Raw genomic sequence first — 19,126 nt, forward strand, 5'->3', positions numbered from 1 at the left:
TCAATTAAAATTAGAGCCTCAACAGCAATATGAAAGAGCAATATGCTACCCATTATCATATCTACTGTGTTTAAACGTGTAGTTTTATGTCATTTTCATTTTCTATTTTTACCTTTCTTCAATGGTGCAACCTGTTTCAACGGTTGTCAGTGCTACTGAAATTGATGGTTGTATCACCCGGTTGTACTTCTGCTTTTAAACCTTCATGGACACATGATGTAGAGTCTTCCCATTATGTTTATATTGCAGAGTATTAATATAATCTAAGCATGTATTAGCAGTTATCATGTAAGGAATAAAGTGCATACCATTCTGTGAGTCACAGTTTAAAACTGTGTGACATTTGTATGAGGTTGTTGGAGATTTGTATATTGCAACAAACAGCATGTATGAAGCAACCGTGTGCTGAAATAAGGCAGCATAATTACATGCTATAAAAAAAAACTTGTTTGAAAAATATCCCGCCACATTCGCCCGGAAACGACAACTGGGAAAATGACTGAAGGTGGGCTGTGATTGGTTTAAAAGTCAGTTGAGGTCTTCTCTGATTGGCTGCGCCGCTGACACAATTCAGTGTATATGGCTTGTGGCTGGTTGGCGCCCTCAGTTTGAGATTCAACTGTGCCGGCCGATTGTCCTAACAGAGTAATAACTTCCTATAACAACTCTGTTACAGGGTCATTTTATTTGTTTGGAAGCTGTGAAGAAAACATCATCGACTGTGGTCTGAGGAAAGCAGCAGCTTTGTCAACAACATGCATGTCATTAAGAGAGGTACAGTAACTGACTTTAACTTCCTTGCTGTCAAATACTGTCGGATAACGTTATGTTTCGGTTCGGGGGAAGTGAAAGTCGACTATTTAAATGTATCTAAAGTGTGATATAAATGCTGATACTCCAGAGAAGTACCGAAGCGTAGTGTTCAGCACAGTTTCAGTCATTATTAAAGTGTGTTTTTGTGTCTTTGTGTGGTGTTTCCGTCGAGACGCCAAACAAAGACTTGGGTTATGAAAGGACAGTTTATTGTTCTTTGTGTGCAGGTTTGTTGCCTGTTTTGTCTTCTTTTATGTAATAATAACGACACAGCTGAAACTTTAAATTGATTATCACGCTTGTTAACCGAATTTTGCTCTCTGGCCTTTGATGTTTTAACCCTTTTTTCAAGTTAATGCGTTGTCAGACGTCCCTCTATAGTGAATGTGTAAGAAGAGGGTTGTTTAAAACACATTAATAACTATAATAAATAGCTTGTTGATTATGGTTATATTTTCCATCTGTGTTAGTGGCGCGCAGTTGCCAGGTTTTGTTATCATAATAACTGGTTAAACAGGTGTTCAGCGCGGGTTTTATCTGAGTTAATAAATTAGAGAATCTCCAATTAACAGTCAATGCACTTCTATTTAAATTTAAATTCAAACTGTAGTTTGAAGACTAATTATGTTCAATTCAATTTTATTTATTGTGCCAAATCATGACAAAAGTTATCTCAAGACACTTCAAACATAGGTCTAGACTACACTCTACTTATTTATGATTTACAGAGACCCAACCATTCCTCCATGAGCAGCAGCAAGTTGCAATATCTACAGTATAACAATTATAATATCTATATACAGTATTTATCAAGCAATCTTGTGCACACAGATTAAACGTAATGTGTTGTTTTTTTGTATTTTAGATGGACGCCAGGAGGGAGTTACTTTTGATAAAATCACATCTCGCATCCAGAAGCTTTGCTACGGACTCAACACCGACTTTGTGGACCCTGTAAGTTCAAACCACCATGAAGTTACTTATCAACATTAAAAAAAAGAAATGTCAAGTAATGGAAATGTGTGACACCGTTGACTCTGACGTAATCCTTTATCCCTGTGCCCGCAGGCTCAGATCACAATGAAGGTGATCCAGGGTCTGTACAGTGGAGTCACTACCGTGGAGCTGGACACTCTGGCAGCAGAAACCGCCGCCACCCTCACCACCAAACATCCTGACTATGCGCTGCTGGCTGCACGCATCGCTGTGTCTAACCTTCACAAAGAGACCAAGAAAGTTTTCAGTAGTGAGTCAAAATTTTAAGTTAGCCTGATTTATTGCAAGATGTGTGATTTTTGTGTATGTAACAAATGTGTTTATGAATATAACTTCACTTAAATAAATAACTCTATTAATGTACTATTCATTCATTTACTTCCGGTAAATGATGATGGTGTTGATGCTGGTGGAGTCTTTACAGTAAACACTGACATGAATGATTGTTAAAGTGTTTAACTTGTCAGCACTGATATCACACTTTCCTTCCTCTTTGCTCGTGCAGATGTGATGGAAGACCTGTACAACTACGTGAACCCGTTAAATAAACGTCACTCTCCGATGATCTCCAAGGAGACGCTTGACATTGTACTTGAAAACAAGGCAGTAAGTGACATTTGATTGTGTATTTTGTCCATGTTTTTGCATTGTGAAGTCACTGTAGTTATTTTTAGCGTTTCTTCTTTTAACATTATATCCTCTATCCTTTGTAGCGCCTCAACTCAGCCATAATTTATGACAGAGACTTCTCTTACAACTTCTTTGGCTTCAAGGTAATTTTTCATTTAATTTAACATTTAACGTCTCAAGCAGATACTTGAATTTTGAATCTGATCTGTCCCCTTTTTTTTTAATAGACTCTTGAGCGGTCATATTTGTTGAAGATTAATGGCAAAGGTGAGAATTGGTTTTCCTGTAGCTTCATGTGAAGTGTGTTTATGGGTGCAGAGACTTTCAAGAAAGTTGTTGTTTGGATATTTGTAATCGCTTAATAATTGCTAATTAATGTCTCCCTGTAGTTGCTGAGAGGCCCCAGCACATGCTAATGAGAGTGGCAGTCGGGATTCATAAAGGAGACATTGATGCAGCCATTGAGACCTACAACCTGTTGTCAGAGAAGTGGTTCACCCATGCTTCACCCACTCTCTTCAACGCTGGCACCAACAGGCCACAGCTGTCTAGGTAATGACTCTGAGCAAAGCTGACCGAATCTCTGACGCTTTCTGCTGACCTTTCCCCAGCCCCCCTAATCTAACTTTGTATTTTTGCAGTTGTTTCTTGCTATCCATGAAGGACGACAGCATCGATGGCATTTATGACACACTGAAGCAGTGTGCCCTCATCTCTAAATCAGCCGGAGGTATTGGATTGGCAGTGAGCTGTATCAGAGCGACGGGCAGCTATATTGCTGGGGTGAGATAAATGCACACCACAGGGATTCAAATCGAGCAGATATAGAGGAGCTTTCATTTTTTGTCATTTTTATTATTACTTACAGCGGTTCTTGTTTTTCAGACTAATGGCAATTCCAATGGGCTGGTTCCAATGCTTCGAGTCTACAACAACACAGCACGCTATGTTGACCAGGGAGGCAACAAGGTAAAGATTTCCAATACGCACTGTAATGGAGTGAGACAATGTTTCTCTAGAGACACCTCTGGTAGTAAGTTTAATCACCGTACTGTCTGTGTTCTCTTGTTCAGAGACCCGGAGCCTTCGCTGTGTACCTGGAGCCGTGGCATTTCGATGTGTTTGACTTCTTAGAGTTGAAGAAGAACACAGGTAAAGAGGAGCAGAGGGCCAGAGACCTGTTCTTCGCCATGTGGATCCCAGATCTGTTTATGAAACGAGTGGAAAGCAATCAGGTGAAGATCGCCCTGACTCATATCTTTTGTAAAAAAGGCGATTCCATGTATTGTTTTTTTTTTTGTCATAAAGCAGATTTAGGTGATGTCTGAATACTGTGAAAGTATCAAAACACTCAATCCACAGAGAAATGCATACAGTCCGTATTCAGAAACTGTCTTTAAACGACCTCTGTATGGTTGTTATGTCACAACTTTACTATATACAGTATAAGCTACATTAATGTTCTGTAACCTACTGTATGTTTTATGATCAGTTTGATCGTTTTAGTCTCCTTCTAAATATTGAACATCACAGGGGTAAAGTCTTATTGTACCTCTCCTGCTCTTGTAGGATTGGTCTCTATTGTGTCCCAGTGAATGTCCTGGTTTAGAGGAGTGCTGGGGAGAGGAGTTTGAGGAGCTCTACACTCGGTAAGACCTGCACACCAAACTCTGTCCTTAACAAATGGCTTGTTTCTCAGTGTTAACCTGTCCCAATGTATCTGGTTTGTCCTCAGTTATGAGAAGGAGGGCAGGGCTAAGCGTGTAGTGAAGGCTCAGCAGGTGTGGCACGCCATCATTGAGTCTCAGACAGAAACCGGTACACCGTACATGCTCTACAAGGACGCCTGCAACAGAAAGAGCAACCAGCAGAATCTGGGCACCATCAAATCCAGCAATCTGTGCACCGAGATCGTAGAGTACACAAGCAAAGATGAGGTGAGGGGCAGGAGGTGTTAATGTCTCTATAATAGTCAAACTAGCCATTACATTATTTTTTCAATGCTCATTTGGTTTCTTTGTTCTTCTCTGACTCAGGTTGCAGTGTGTAACCTGGCATCTATTGCGCTCAACATGTATGTCACCCCAGAAAAGACCTTTGACTTCAAAAAGCTTGCATCTGTCACCAAAGTCATTGTCAAGAACCTGAACAAGATCATTGACATCAACTACTACCCAGTGATTGAGGTATGCTTTCATGTCGAATGTTCTCTGTCAGCCATGCAGCCAGGTCTAATGTGCTCTGTGTTAACAAATGGCTCCTCTGTCCTGCTTTACAGGCTGAAAGGTCTAATATGCGTCACAGGCCGATTGGAATTGGTGTGCAGGGTTTGGCTGATGCCTTCATCCTTATGCGTTATCCATTTGAAAGCCCAGAGGCCCAGTTGCTCAACATTCAGATCTTTGAGACCATCTACTACGCTGCCCTGGAGGCCAGCTGCGAGCTGGCGTCAACGTTAGGCCCTTACGAAACCTACGACGGCTCTCCCGTCAGCAAGGGAGTGAGTAGTTCTTACAATGTCTCAAATCCATCCTGGGATAAAGTTTAGCAGTTTGGGCTCGGATACTGACTAATTTTGTTTTCCAGATCCTTCAGTATGACATGTGGGATAAAACCCCAACAGATCTGTGTGACTGGAAAGCATTGAAGGCGAAAATTGCCAAGTAAGTCTAAGTGAATGTCTTACTTGTTGGTATTTCTCATCTTATTTTTAACTGTCTATGTTGAGGTTGTAGCTCACCCCTGCTTGCCCCTGTGTGTCCTTAGGCATGGTGTGAGGAACAGTCTGCTCTTGGCCCCCATGCCCACAGCTTCCACGGCCCAGATCCTGGGCAACAATGAGTCCATTGAGGCTTACACCAGCAACATCTACACCCGCAGAGTGCTCTCGGGAGAGTTTCAGGTCAGCGCTGAATGCATTTGTGGTTCGCATCTCAAAAGTTGTGTGTCCACAGACCAGTGGTTCCTCATCACATTTTACCCTCAGTCTCGCGCACCCCACCTCTCATGCCTCTGCCACACACTTTGAGAACCACTGCCACAGAGGGAGAGGTTGCTCAGTGTCTTTTCTGCCTCTCCTTTAGATTGTGAACCCTCACCTGCTGAAGGACCTCACAGAGAGAGGACTGTGGAGTGACGAAATGAAGAACCAGCTGATTGCTCAGAACGGGTCCATCCAGGTAAAGAGTCACAACTTTAACTGGTTAGATTATTTTGTATCGTTGCTCTAAATGTTACCATATGAAATGACTTTTGTTGATCAAAAATGTCTGACTTGTCTGCAGGATATTAAAGAGATCCCTGACGACCTGAAGCAGCTGTATAAAACTGTGTGGGAAATCTCCCAGAAGACCGTGATCAAGATGGCGGCAGATCGCGGTGCCTACATTGACCAGAGCCAGTCCCTAAACATTCATATTGCTGAGCCAAACTATGGCAAACTGACCAGCATGCACTTCTATGGTTGGAAGTTGGTGAGTCAAGGATCAAGGAATACAGGCTTGATACATGCTGCTTCATAGAGCCAAGAACCAACATCTTAATGGCTGTCTCTTTTCTTTCCAGGGCCTGAAAACCGGCATGTACTACCTGCGGACGAAGCCTGCTGCCAACCCCATTCAGTTCACCCTCAACAAGGAGAAATTAAAGGAAGCCCAATCAACCAAGAGTGACGAGGAGGAGACCAAAGAGCGCAACATCGCTGCCATGGTGTGTTCCTTAACCAACAAAGACGAGTGCCTGATGTGCGGTTCCTAAACGAAGGCGCGGTTCTCACTTCCCCTTATCCACCAGCTTCCCCATTAAAGATGTATTTTTGGGAACTATCAGTTCTTCTTATTTGTATATGACGTTATAACAAAGATCAACAAATGTCGCCGTCTTCAGTTCACAAATCTTTGCTGTGTTTATTTAATATTTTCTGCATTCTCATCATGAATTGTGTTGTATGCATGTTTGTATAGAAAGAATAGGGTACTATGAATTTATATTTTGTGTTGTTTTTTTTATTATCAATACAGTTTTATATTATGTGTCTTATTAATGAACTTCATGTTTTTTATTTGAGATGGTTAGTAAATAAGGTTGTAAAGAAGTATCAATGTTTTTCAATAGCGCATGTTTCAGAACAATACAATATCTATAACAGAAGGTACTGAAAGTACCAACCCAGGACTGCACAGATGATAAATAAACTATGTTGGTATGTTTTCAGGGACATTTCCGTAGCAGCAGTGTGTGCAGGTTGTTATATTATCCCATCTTGTGTGTGATGGACTTTTTTTCCTCTTTGTCATGTTACCGAAAGATATCGTTATCGAGTACTGTTGTGGTTGTTTTTTTATACTAGCACTGTATTAAAGTTTGAAATTCTGGCATGTAATGACCTGAGTCATGAATTAAACTTGTTATACAATGGTCATTTATAAGTGTCATTATTTATTACCCTATTGTCAAGAATATGTGAAGCTTTCATTAAACACAAGCATATATACTGTATATATACTTAATGTTGTAAATATTTAGACAGGCATCTATTGTGGCAAAGCCTAAATTAACTATATAAAATGGGTAAGTATTCAGCATGCTGTTCTTAATATGTTTTGTTTATGAGGAAATGAGAGGCTGCGATGCTCAAACAATTATGATTGGCTGGTGATATGACATGCCTGTGCACGTAAGTGATGAATTGAATTTCCTGGTGATAAATGGTGTAAGGTTAAATGTTTGTGTTTAATTCTCTGTGGTAAAGCGGGCAAATCAGGACAGCAGAACAGCTGCACACCACCAAAAGTGAAAATGGTGATGGCGTCCATCACGCAACACTGCAACATGCAAAGGTGTTTTTCCATAGAAAGAGTCTGGATGGGCTATGTCTTGGGACAGGTGAAGCTGCAGGTGATGAATTAATGAACTGGTGTGTTCATGCATGCAACCTCATGGGAGCAGTACGTGTTAAGCAAGCTGAGACCTGCACTGTGACACTGTAGCAGGGTGTTGGTCTGCCGCCTACTGAAAAGACAGTCAATAAAATTCAGAGACAAATAAATAAATGTGATTTCAAATGTTTTAATTGTTTTACAGAGAAACTATTGTGCAAAACCTTAACTGAACACAAGGCAACTTTCTTCTGATATTTGACTAAGTGAAACCAGAAGAACTAACCTTTCTATTGAACAGTGAAGTGACGGACACCCAGCACAAAGCAGAAGTACAACTAGTGACACACTTGCCTTAAAGGGGTCGTTCAGTCTTTTTTACTCTACTTTTAATTACTTATACACAATTAGTGTATGACCTACAGTAGATGGGGGATGGTGCACCCTCAGTTTAGAGAAGTAAGCAGGACAGAAGCTAAGCAACTTACCGCTGTGGACGGGGGGCAGCAGCTAAACATATTTTAGCTTTATATAACTTTAAAACACCAAAATATACGCAATAGTACGTTGACTAGCAACTTCCGTCTCTTGCGAGTTAAAATTACTGTTTTTGTCAATGGAGGATGGTTGTTTTGACAAGACCATAGAACAGCTTCAGTTCCCCCCAAGTAGTGATGTGACGCTTGTGAACCAAACAGTTCTTTTGAACGAAATGCTTCTTTTGAACAGCTCATTTGTATGAACGAACGCAGCAGAGTCATACTTGAGAACTGTTCTTTGTATGGTTTTGCTCGCCTAAGTGCTTCATGGTATTTCTGCCCCTCCTGTGGCTGTGAGTGACAATAGCAGCAGGCCGCAAGGTGCAAAGACAGGCGTTACAATGAAAACACACCAAACACACTTTTATTGTCACTTATCTAATATGCATGACAGGCAGGTGTGCATGCACAATGCCTGATTGATTTACAGTTGATCAAAAATGTGTGACACCGTTGGCTCTGACGTGAAAAGCTTATCCCTGTGCCCCAGTCTCAGATCACAATGAATGTGATCCAGGGTCTGTACAGTGGAGTCACCACCATTGATTGATAGTAACCCCTGCAACGATGAGCCATGCAAAAGAGGAAGAGGAAAGGACCAGCGACATGAGAGCCGGCTCACAGCAAAGAGCCATAATTCCCGTCACTACCCTGTGTGAACTTAAACAGGGCTGTCTGACAGTAAGGTAAAGCCATGTTAACATTCTGAATCTGCCTTTTTTTAGGCTGAATGCGTTTAGCTGCTGCCCCCATCCACAGCAGTACATTGCTTAGCTTCTGTGCCTGTCATCCTGCCTGCTTCTTCAAACTGGGGATGTGCTGACCGCTTCCATTGTATGTAATACACCCAAGGTATATTTTGTGTAAGTACCGCATGTTGAATTTAAGGTGTACACTGACTTTTTAGTTAAATCCATTTACCATTTTAACATGTGATACAAGCATTGCCAACAACACAATCTCTGTCTCAGCATGTAGCTATGAGAAAATCTGATTTGTAATAGATCTACATCTGAATGATTTGAATTCTAATGCCTAAACCTACTTTGAATGAACTTTTAAGAACAAAGCTGAGGTTCTTGCTTGTTCCAAGGCTTTCTGTATAAGTAGAACATACAATTGTAATTTTACACAAAGGCTGTGAGCCGAATTAGCCAGAAAGCTACGGGTCTTTGCAAACTGATCGTCTACACTACATAAAACATTTCTGTCACTGAGTTTTTGGGAAATACCCTTGAGAAGAAGCTAGATGAGAGGATTGATATCACTCTTGTGTCTGTAGATTAAATTTAAAGCTAAATCTAGCAGCTAATTAGCTTAGCTCAGCACAATTGGAATGAGAGCGTACCTATGTTCCCCTCTTTTTATGTGACCATGGAACATCGGACCCTTTTTTAAAGAAAGGGTACGATGTTCTCCGTGTTTTACAGAAAAGGTCCCCGGTCTGTTATTTTTTTACACAATCATTGCTGAATTTCACAGCAAATAGGTCCATGTAGACCATAACACTACTCCCTAACCCTGACCCTAACCGTAATCTCTAGCCCTAACAAAATGATAAATTAAATCAGCAAAGGCATAGGCTTAGGCGAACGGGAGCATAGGACACGTTTCAGGATGACCCCACTGGAATCAGCTTAACTGGCTCTGTCCAGCAACAACACAATCCACCTAATAGCACCTCTAAAATTCAATAATAAGCACATTACATATTGTGTGTTAAAACTGTACAAAAGCCAAAGTATAAAAATTTAAGTTTGCGGATTTATGAGCAGTTATATTTCAACATGTGGAACTTTTTCACTCTAAGGCTCAAAAGCCAAATCCTGAAAAAGTCAGGGGGTCATTTAAATGCGACATCTGTAAGGTTAGGGTATCACTAGCGTCCCAATTGATCCCTCCCCTTCTTCGGAGCCAAAGCCTGTGTCCTGAGAGCTGCTGCTACCTGTTGGAGAGGGAATCAATTTCGTGGCTCCAGGTGTTTTTGCGTTGCTCTCCCCGACACTGAACTTCTCTGCTACATTGCGCTCAAACTTTCTACCCTTCACCCACTTTGCCTCCACTTTTTTTTCTTGCAGCTCTATATCTTTGAACTTGTTAATTACCCTTTGTGTGTCCATCTTTTCCCCGTCGTCTGTTTGTAGCTCACCCACCTTCCCCCCTGTGAGTATCTCTCCTTCCCTTCTCTTTTCTGTCTCATCCCGCGTGGCCTCTACTTTTAGCTTTTCTTCTACATGATTAAAACTGGTCCCTTCCACCACCTCCTCTTTTATTTTGTTATTTGCATTTTCATTTTTGTCTGCTTCCACTTGCTCCTTTTTTTCAATGTCCTTCTTATCTCCTATCGCTGTTTTAGCTCTGCCTTCCTCCATTTTTACCACCTCACAGTCTGTTTCCTGCTTCGACCCCTCTGCTCCACATTCTCCCACCTGATTCTGTTTTGCACCTGACTCCTGTTTTGTATCTGATTTGACCTTTTCTTTATCCACCCCTTCCTCTCCATGGTGCACTGTCACTTTAAGTGGTGCATCTGCGTCAACTTTGCTGTTAAAACCTATGAAATTGTTCTTTGCACCAATTATGTATTTCCCCAGAAAGGAGGAGCCATCCTTGGCCACTGTGTCGCTTTTAGTGTGTCCATCATCCATAAGAAGCTCCTGGACCACTTTTATATCACTGTGCATCCTGCAGACCGTTTTAGTCAGCTCAGTGATCCGATTACCGATATCTGAGGGAAGAGAATACGCCAATCACAGCACAGCATGCATTCAGAGCATTAATAAAGCAGCAAACAGCTACTTCAATAAAGATGTAAAGTCAAGCTATAGTGGAGTGATGATGAGCAGAGTAGTTGGGATTTCTCTGTTCTTTGTTTTGACGTTAGTGCATGTGAGGGCCCTGCGTCTTCGTATCAGGCGCCAAGGGCCGTGACAAAACATCAGTAAAAGACGAGGAACAGGCAATCGCAGCCCTATATTTTAGTGTTTTAGGTAGAACTCCTTTAATTTCTACAGGCCCGGGGTTTGAAACACACGCTTTTTCATAGGAAAACAAACATCTTAATACTCTAGAAAGTGGAAACTGCAACTATTTTCTTTAGTTTAGTTTAGTTTTAGCAAAACTTCTTTTGCAGAACCATATCATGTCTAAATTAGTTTTTTTTTAATCCAACCATGTGAAAAATCAAAGTTGTCTTAGGTCAAGTCTCTTTCTTAAAATTAGGTTATTAAAAAAATATGGAGCCAAAAGTGAAAATTTTATTTAAGAAATATTTATTTCATGTAGATTTTTATCAGAAGTCTTATTTGATAACAGCATTTTCCAAAATTAAATTCCTGGCACTTTTATTTTAGTGTCACGTTTCATAATGGCACTTTTTAGTCAATCACATGCCCTGTGCCGTGTGTCTTTTAAGCACACAAGCTTAACAACCGCTACCAAAATGTAGCTGAAATTAAAAAAATCTATAATAACATAAAAATGATAGCCATCATGACAATAAGTTTGGTTCATTTACATATTTTACACATTTTATTCATGTTTATTTCATAATGCCTTTTTATTTATTACTGACTGTATCGCATATATAAATATTACTCCAGATTACTTGCAAAGCATAACATTAGTATCATTTATAATTTTAGAATGAATCTAATATTTCCCTCTCCATGTTGATGTGATTCTCTAAGGAGAACTGTACTGAGGCGTAGCCGTTATTGGTGGAGGGTGAGGGTTAATACTGTGCATTTTTTGTGCATGTTGTTTGTTACCCATGTTAAAAAATTAAACAGTTGACAATTGTTTGTTTTAGATTTGTATCTGATAGCCAGTAGTGAAGAAAGACTAGAAATATGGAACAGAAAAGGGAGGTGACATGCAACAGCCAAGATATTTGAACGCATAACAGTCTGACTGTTAAACCCTGACAGATTTGTGTCGAACTCATCCTTACCTTTCCTCTTGGTCTCCTCAAACTCCCTCCGCGCTGACTCAATGTAGCGTTGCACCAGCGCTCTGATCACCTGCTGCCTGTAAGGTAACTGGCTTTCTTCAGATCCCTTACCATCGGTCTTAAAACACAAAGTTAACATTCAGTGCACAGTCAATATGTGGAAGATTATTTCTTACAAAACACTAATCACACTAAACACCCTCTTACCATAGAGGCTAGAGGAGGAAATTTGTTCTCAGAATTACAAGTGCAGCAGCAGCAGAGTCGTCTAAAGATACCCCTGGAACAGAATTTAAAATGAATAAATAAAGATGGAGTAACCTTAACCTTAACCTGTGCTAAGGGTGTTCTAGAGCTCACCTTAAGATGTAAAAGACAGCTTTGGGTGAGGGGATGATGTTGAAGGGGACAGGCATGGTGAGGCCCTCTCTGAAGTAACTGAGGTACAACTTGGACCGGGCAAATTTCCACTCAACATCTGCATCGTCCTGAAATAAACACATTGAGACATCAGTGCCAGTCTGGTTCCTGCTTTTAAATGCAGTTGTGACTTCAACAAATGTGTCTTTACCTCAATTTTCTGAAAGGAGTTGGTGATCATAGCAATAAGCATGTTGAGCAGGACGATGACAATGACGAGCGTGAAGATGCCGTACAGAATCCTTCCTACAAACTCTGCCAACACAAACTGCGGCATGTCCACGTAGTCCTGGTTGGCCACGCCAAACATGGTCCAGAATAAGAAGTGGAACGTCTCATTAAACCTGCAGCAGTGCACGATAAGACAGTTTTCATACCTTTTTGAAACTAGCAAATTTGGACGTATATACTGTTTATTCTTACTTTCAGCAGCCTGGGGAGAAAAAGTGCACTATGGAGGACTAAACATGACTTAAGTCTGACTAAATACATGTATAAATAAATAAATGCAGGAATAAATTAATAAATACAGAAATAAATACATGCTGAAATAAATGAATGATTAAATAAAATAAATTAATGCATGTATAAATGTTTGAATAAATAAATAAAAGAAACAATACAGGCTTAAGTAAATGAAAAAAGAAATGAATAAATGTATAAATAAAAGAATAAATACATTCTTTACATTTATTTCTACATTTTTTGTTCACCTACCTTAATTTAATTCTGTATCTCTGTGTCCATATGTTAACGAGGTAGGCAGTCCCATTTATTCATGCATTTATTCTTTTATTTCAACATTTATTAATTCTTTATTTCTGTTCAGTTATTTTTAATTCCTGTATTCATTTATACATGTATTTATGCATTTACTTATTGAGACTTATGTCATGTTTAGTCCTCCACAGTGTACTAACAGAAACTCTGGCTTTGTCAGATGAAATGTTCTTCTATAGTTAAAATGTTTGTGGGCGATCCTCACAGATTTCACACTTGTGAAAAGTGTGGAGATCTTGCTGGGAATCCAGGGAGTAAACCGGCAACATTGGGATTAAAGGACAACCGTCTCCTGAGCCACAGCTGCCAAACAAGGGTAAAGTTAAATTCATTTTTCTATGTGGGGAAAAGTCATACTAAAACTCTAGGGCAGAAAAAAAGAAAAGGTATATTTTTAAATTATTTTAAACTTCGTTGGACTTTGTTATTTCTATATCCGTTAACGTTGCATGATTTAACTCTGTGACTCTTGTCTTTTCACATTGGGAGTTTGCTCTGTTTAGCCTTTTGCCTGAACTTGAAGCAGCCATATTTAGCACGCTTTATTAATCTGTGAATGTTGAGGCATAAATAAATAAGTAAGAGACAACATGAATAGGGTGCTGAAAAACGGAAGAAGAGAAAACAGAGAGATGGCGTCTGTGCATCCCTTGCTGGTAAGTCCTTGTTTAATCATGTTGCTAACGTAGCTCGTAGCTAGCGTCAGCAATCTAGGCTAGGTTACCTAGCAATTGGATTTGATGTATAGCTCTAAGCCAAAAAATGCTTCCTGACCATTCTGGGCCCCCAAACGCTTAACAGCGGCCCTGAATGTGTTCACCTGTGGCTCAGGAGGTAGAGTTGTCATCCACTAATCAGAAGGTCGGTGGTTTGATCCCTGGCCCCTGTCAAAGTGTCCGTGGCCACGATACTGAACCACAGAACGTGTGAGCAGGTTGCATGGTGTGACGGAAATTACAATTTACATGTCTTGGTCTTTAAAACACAAGACAAACACATTCTTTCTCATGGATAAAGCATTGAGGCTGCTTTTTGCCTATTCTGGGAAATTAATGACTAATGCATTGACACTAAAACCCCTGTAATATGACATGCTGCAAGTACACACAAGAGAGAGATTATTGTCTTACAACTACAACGAGACATACAGATAACTTTCAGAGAACACAAGAGAACTTTGTTGGGCCTATACATTCTGTTCTGTAACATAAAGTATAAGCAACCGTTATTGTTTGCATGCATGGTGTTTGGAGAAATCTTGTGATGACAAGTCTGAAAGAATGCCTTGTTTTTATCTGAAGACATCATCCAGCTGAGCGCTCGCCTTGTAACCTTATGTGTGTTTTGGTTCCCCCTTAAAAGGAGCCACTCTTTCTGATTCCCAGCCTTGTGCATGACAGAGAGAGTGGACTCTACTGCAGGAAATACTTGACAATAAACCACAGAGAAAAAAGCTGCTCCTGTTTGTTTGATCTTTGACCAGATTCTTTTCCACACTAATGGTAACCTCTGCTACCAGTGTTCATTTTACCTTCACAACAACTGTGCTGAAACAACAGTATCTAGAAAGTGGAAGATGCCATATTCTTACCTGCCAAGATGTGGAGAGATGACATAAGGAACATAGACATTGTTGATGCCACAGAGGAAGGCTGTTCCAATGATCATCAGTATAAACATAAATCTTTGAAAAAAAACACACAAAAAACATTGTCGCTTGCTCTAAATTTCTTTCGATGCATAAATCAATAATGGAGGAGGCCAAATGAAATGTGTTATTACCTCATCATATCGTCAATCATCTTCCCGATGGATATCTGCAGTGTTCCCAGAGACTCGTGGGCTGGCAGGATGTATGCCAACCGTGTGAAGCTCAACATACTGGTCACTGCAAACAGCACCTCTGCGATCAGCTGGGGGTCTTCCTGATGCCAGTCGTCGCGCACTGAAGGACAGTTTCACACAACCAAACCGACCCTGTTCAGTTCAACTATCGAGACCCCAGCGGCTATTTTTGTATAAATCATTTTCTCACCGGTCTGAGTGAAGTAGACACACTCCTCTGTGCCGTTATGATCGTGGCAGAGGAAGTGACCCTTGAGCATGATGAGCACACGTAAGGCAAAGGATGCCAGGTACATGCTGAGCACCATCACGTCCAAGCAGTTCCACCAGTCTAGGAAGTAACTCCGCAGCCCCTCGATCCACACTTCCTTACACTCATACCAGAAGAATCCTACATGAGACAGCGTAGCACAAACCCTGAGGCTTCTATTTGTGCCTTAAAGAAGGGAGTTAGAAAAGAGAAAGGGAAACCTACCGACCACCCACACCATGTGGAAGGAATTGTGCAGGATGTTCTGTTGCCGGGAAGCAAATTTGTCTCGATACATCTCCATTGTTATTGATTCTCCAAGTAACGTGATGAGAAACCACAGGTAGGAGGCTGAGTGGATGAGAAACTTGATCACGGGAATCTTCAGCAGCTTTCCTACCTGGTTAAAACACAAAAGACTTGTCAGGGCACACATTTCATTCATCCTTTGTCCTTAAAATGTGATGTAACCTTTGACTTGGGTGCAATCCAGTAGACGAGGCAGAGAAGGGGCATGGTGAGAAAAATCCCCACAGAGACAAAGAGCTTCCAGGCCGTCCTGCTGCCTCTCCAGCCTGCCAGGTTCCCACACCAGATGGATGACAGCACCTGCTGGCAGATTGGGTGGGCCACAAACTGCACAAACACACACAGAAGGAGACACTTTGTGGATCGTGCTCTTCTTTCACTCGTCTTAGAATCGGCAGGTAGCGTCTGCATCCAGCTACCTGCTTCTGGTTGTAGTTGACAGCGAGCCGCAGACGTGACAGGTTGGGGATACCCTCCTCGAAGGCCTGCTGCTCTAAGGAGTCCTGGCTCTCATCTCCGCAGCTGTTCAGAATGGTGGTCACCTCGCTCTGGTTGCGACACATGCCTAGCAACTCGACAGCAAACTCCTGGCAAAGCTCCTCCAGGCCAAGGTACTGAGGCTGCAGGAAGAGAGGCGCCAAAACAGACTCAAGCAACAAAATGGACAAGCAACGCGAACAATAAGCGCAAGAACCTCACCAGACCTTGAACTCTGGCTCTTTTTGTGAGAGATTGCGGAGCTCTCTGCTGAGACTGAAAGCTCGGAGCATGGCATCATCAGACGTGACGGACAGGTAGGCGCGGCTGGCGATGCCGCGGTAGGTGTTGATACGAGACAAGGAGAACTTCAGCAGGTCATACTGACGGCCGTTACGACACTCCAGGCAGGCACAGGATATCTTATGTGGCCATGGGATGATGTGACCTTTCTGGGTGAGCATGGTGACGATATCATACAGGTCCTTCTGGCAGGCTAAGGTCAGAGGAGTCACACCAGGTGCAAACTGGGAGTTGTCAATAGAGCGGTCAAAGATGGCCTGAGAGAAGGAGCGCACGTCCATCTTGTTGCCTTTCTCCTGGTCCAGGCGGTCCAGCAGGCGCTTCACCACTCTGGGTTGATTAGTGTCCACAGCGACGAGCAGGGCCTCGTGAATCTGCCGAAAGTCAAACTTGACCCCCTGCAGGAGGGTGTCCATGCAGGTCTCGTTGCCCAGGCGGATGGACAAGTTGAGGGCCTCTCTCCACTGGCGATCTTCTGATTCATCCAGCTGGCGGATGATGCCGTCACCGGTCTTCAGCAGCCCACACAGCAGCTCTATTTTTCCCTCCTGAATGGCACCGATGAGCTCCGGAGGGAACCGCATCTTTCTGTTCATGATCTCGCGCCATTGCTCTGGCTGAGGGACAGGACAGACAGGAGGGGACAAAAAGCAGGGTTAATGTCGATTTACACATTTTTATGAAATTAATGTCAGATATTTTTGTGTGTGTGTGTGTGTGTGTGTCGTGGGGGGGTAACTTTATATTTGGCCTCATGAAATTAAGGCATGGATAAAATGTTGAGATTTTGTGAAGAAAAAAAGAATTAAATTACAACACGTGCAAATGAGAGCATAAGTAGAGACACGTTTTAATCAAAGAAAACAATTATCTAATAGAATATTGAACAGTGTTATTTAAATCCAGCTGTTTGGAAGATACCTGGAGCACAGATTTTTGCCTCAATATAACTTTTGAATTTTTTTTTTAAAACACTGATCTACTGAATGACGAACAAAATAAATTCTTCTTACCGTGAGGTTTTCCATTCCTGGTGAAAAAACAGCCCAATTTGAAGCAGCGATTCTAAAGTGAAAACACAATCACATTCTCTGGAGACATAAATTCTGCTTTCCAGCTATTTTGAGCTTCAGAGATGAGAGTGAAAGTTATCAGTAGATTGCACAAGCAGCTCCAATAAGAGAAGAACTGAGCACTTTGGTGTCCTGCGATCATGTGCTACCGGCTGACTACTTGGAATCAGCGCTCACAAACCCAATAACACTCTTCCTTCCCCCATGGGGCAAGGCCAATTAAAACGTAGCCAGTTCAAAGTGTTTCATGCTTGGCCGGGCCCAAACCAAACTGTTTCTATGTTCAAACAGGAGCCAAAGCTATAGTCTCCTCATTGGAAACGGTGCCACGGTACAATTAAGGTAGCTGTTACTGAAGAGGCAGCAGCTGTCACTGTTTCTCCCAGAGGAGCTGGAGGGAGTTCACAGCAGAGGGAAAAACAAGGAGCCACAAACGCCTACTTATATACTTTTTATTTTTGCCTTGAAACCTCTGTACAGTTTTCTTTCACCTTGTTTGGATCTTTTCAATATCTTACAGTTCTCCTGGCTTGGATTAATTTTCTTTCTATATGTTTTTGAGAAGCTTCTCTGATTATGTTTATTGGCTCTTTATCACTTTATCATCAGTCAGATTGTGCTGTATACAGTGGTGGAATGTAACAAAGTACACATTTGAGTTTTTCCACACAAAACTAGTTGATGAATTGGCATAAAATTAATTTAATTTGATAATCTCTTTAAATTTTTCAAGCAAAAATATTTTATGGTTTCCTTTTAATTATTAATATATATATTCTTTTTTAAATAATTGTGTACTAGAGGTTGGAAACAAGGTTTGTGAAGGTTTCCCCCAGGCTCTGGTTTGTGATGGCTCCTCTTACTGTTTTCTGCATTTTTTACAAACCTTCAATACATTTACGGAAAATATAATCAGCAGATTGATCCATAATTTAAAAATGCATTAGTCAATTTTACTACATTTTCAATGCAAGAAACCAGTACTGTAGTCATTTAATGGTGTTGCATTATTACTTTCGAGTAAAGGATCTGAATACTTCCCTCCATCACAGACTGTATGTGTGCGGATTGGTTTGGTGCCAAACCCCTATCCACACCACTCTGTTTATATCTTTACCATAATCTGTGCAATCATCCTCTGTAAGCAGGTTCTTTGAAAATACAAATGTGTGAAATGTATGTCAAATTGTTAGTGATTTACGACTCAACTAAGGAATAATATGTTGCATTCAAGGGATGGTTAAATACATTTTCCACGGAGCAAGTCTGGAACAAATATACATATTTAGTCAACCACAGCAAAAGATGATCATGTGAATCAAGAGTTAATCCAATTACCAGTGCAGTGTTGTGTTTATCAGACATGATACTCATCTGTAATCTTCTGTGGCACAAAGAAGCCTGATTGGCTACTGACTCTTGTGAGCATAATTTTGCACAGCAGAGGAAGTAAAATGGCCGATGTAGACTTTAAGTTCTTTGTCGTGGCTGTAGTTCAAAATATAAAACATAACTGATGCCAATCACAACTCCTAAATCTATATCTATTTTCTGTCAAAATCCTGGCTTTTATTGATTCATAATCACTGCAATGAAATGTTCTGGTTTTACACACATTGAGGAGATGGTGATGGTCTTAACTGTCATTTGTCTGGGCCCGACCGTGAATGATTTTGACGGTTAAGAGTATTTAAGAGTGACAAATTAAGGTTCCTGAAATGGATTCAAAGATAACTTTGGCTCAAACAAGAATCCTGAGAAAGAAAAACTCATCTCATGTTTCTGTTTCATTACCAACACGGAAATTGTATTTTTCTCCAAAAGGGGGCATCATAAGAACAACTCTCCATAAAGTGTGTTAA

The 19,126-nt window shown here is 41.1% G+C and overlaps 2 protein-coding genes across 2 annotated transcripts; one reads left to right on the top strand and one right to left on the bottom strand.

The window, feature by feature from the left end:
- Positions 1-654: 654 nt before the first annotated feature.
- LOC310957159 (ribonucleoside-diphosphate reductase large subunit-like) lies at positions 655-6,819 on the top strand. The gene is made up of 19 exons (XM_083927609.1): positions 655-774; positions 1,679-1,767; positions 1,882-2,059; positions 2,315-2,415; positions 2,523-2,582; positions 2,667-2,706; positions 2,829-2,991; positions 3,081-3,222; positions 3,325-3,408; positions 3,513-3,674; positions 4,009-4,088; positions 4,175-4,376; positions 4,476-4,625; positions 4,718-4,939; positions 5,026-5,102; positions 5,206-5,341; positions 5,523-5,618; positions 5,724-5,912; positions 6,004-6,819. Exons 1-19 carry the CDS (start codon positions 756-758, stop codon positions 6,193-6,195), a joined length of 2,382 nt encoding a protein of 793 aa, XP_083783735.1. The 5' UTR covers positions 655-755; the 3' UTR covers positions 6,196-6,819.
- A 2,904-nt stretch (positions 6,820-9,723) lies between these two features.
- On the bottom strand, positions 9,724-17,219 carry LOC310956923 (short transient receptor potential channel 2-like; the record flags this gene model as incomplete). The annotated part of the gene is made up of 13 exons (XM_083927301.1): positions 9,724-10,583; positions 11,808-11,925; positions 12,015-12,087; positions 12,168-12,295; positions 12,379-12,571; positions 14,599-14,691; positions 14,790-14,952; positions 15,043-15,243; positions 15,328-15,502; positions 15,574-15,738; positions 15,831-16,031; positions 16,116-16,808; positions 17,205-17,219. The coding sequence occupies 13 exons, from the start codon at positions 17,217-17,219 to the stop codon at positions 9,724-9,726; spliced, it is 3,078 nt and encodes a 1,025-aa protein (XP_083783427.1).
- Positions 17,220-19,126: the final 1,907 nt, after the last annotated feature.

Source organism: Echiichthys vipera, assembly GCF_963691815.1.
Source record: "Echiichthys vipera genome assembly, chromosome: 14".
NCBI lineage: Eukaryota > Metazoa > Chordata > Actinopteri > Perciformes > Trachinidae > Echiichthys > Echiichthys vipera.

Bases quoted from the DNA above. Each gene is read 5' to 3' on its own strand.
- LOC310957159 (XM_083927609.1), top strand. The intron at 2,416-2,522 runs GTAAGTGACATT...TATCCTTTGTAG, and splicing joins TTGTACTTGAAAACAAGGCA to CGCCTCAACTCAGCCATAAT. The intron at 4,626-4,717 runs GTATGCTTTCAT...CCTGCTTTACAG, and splicing joins ACTACTACCCAGTGATTGAG to GCTGAAAGGTCTAATATGCG.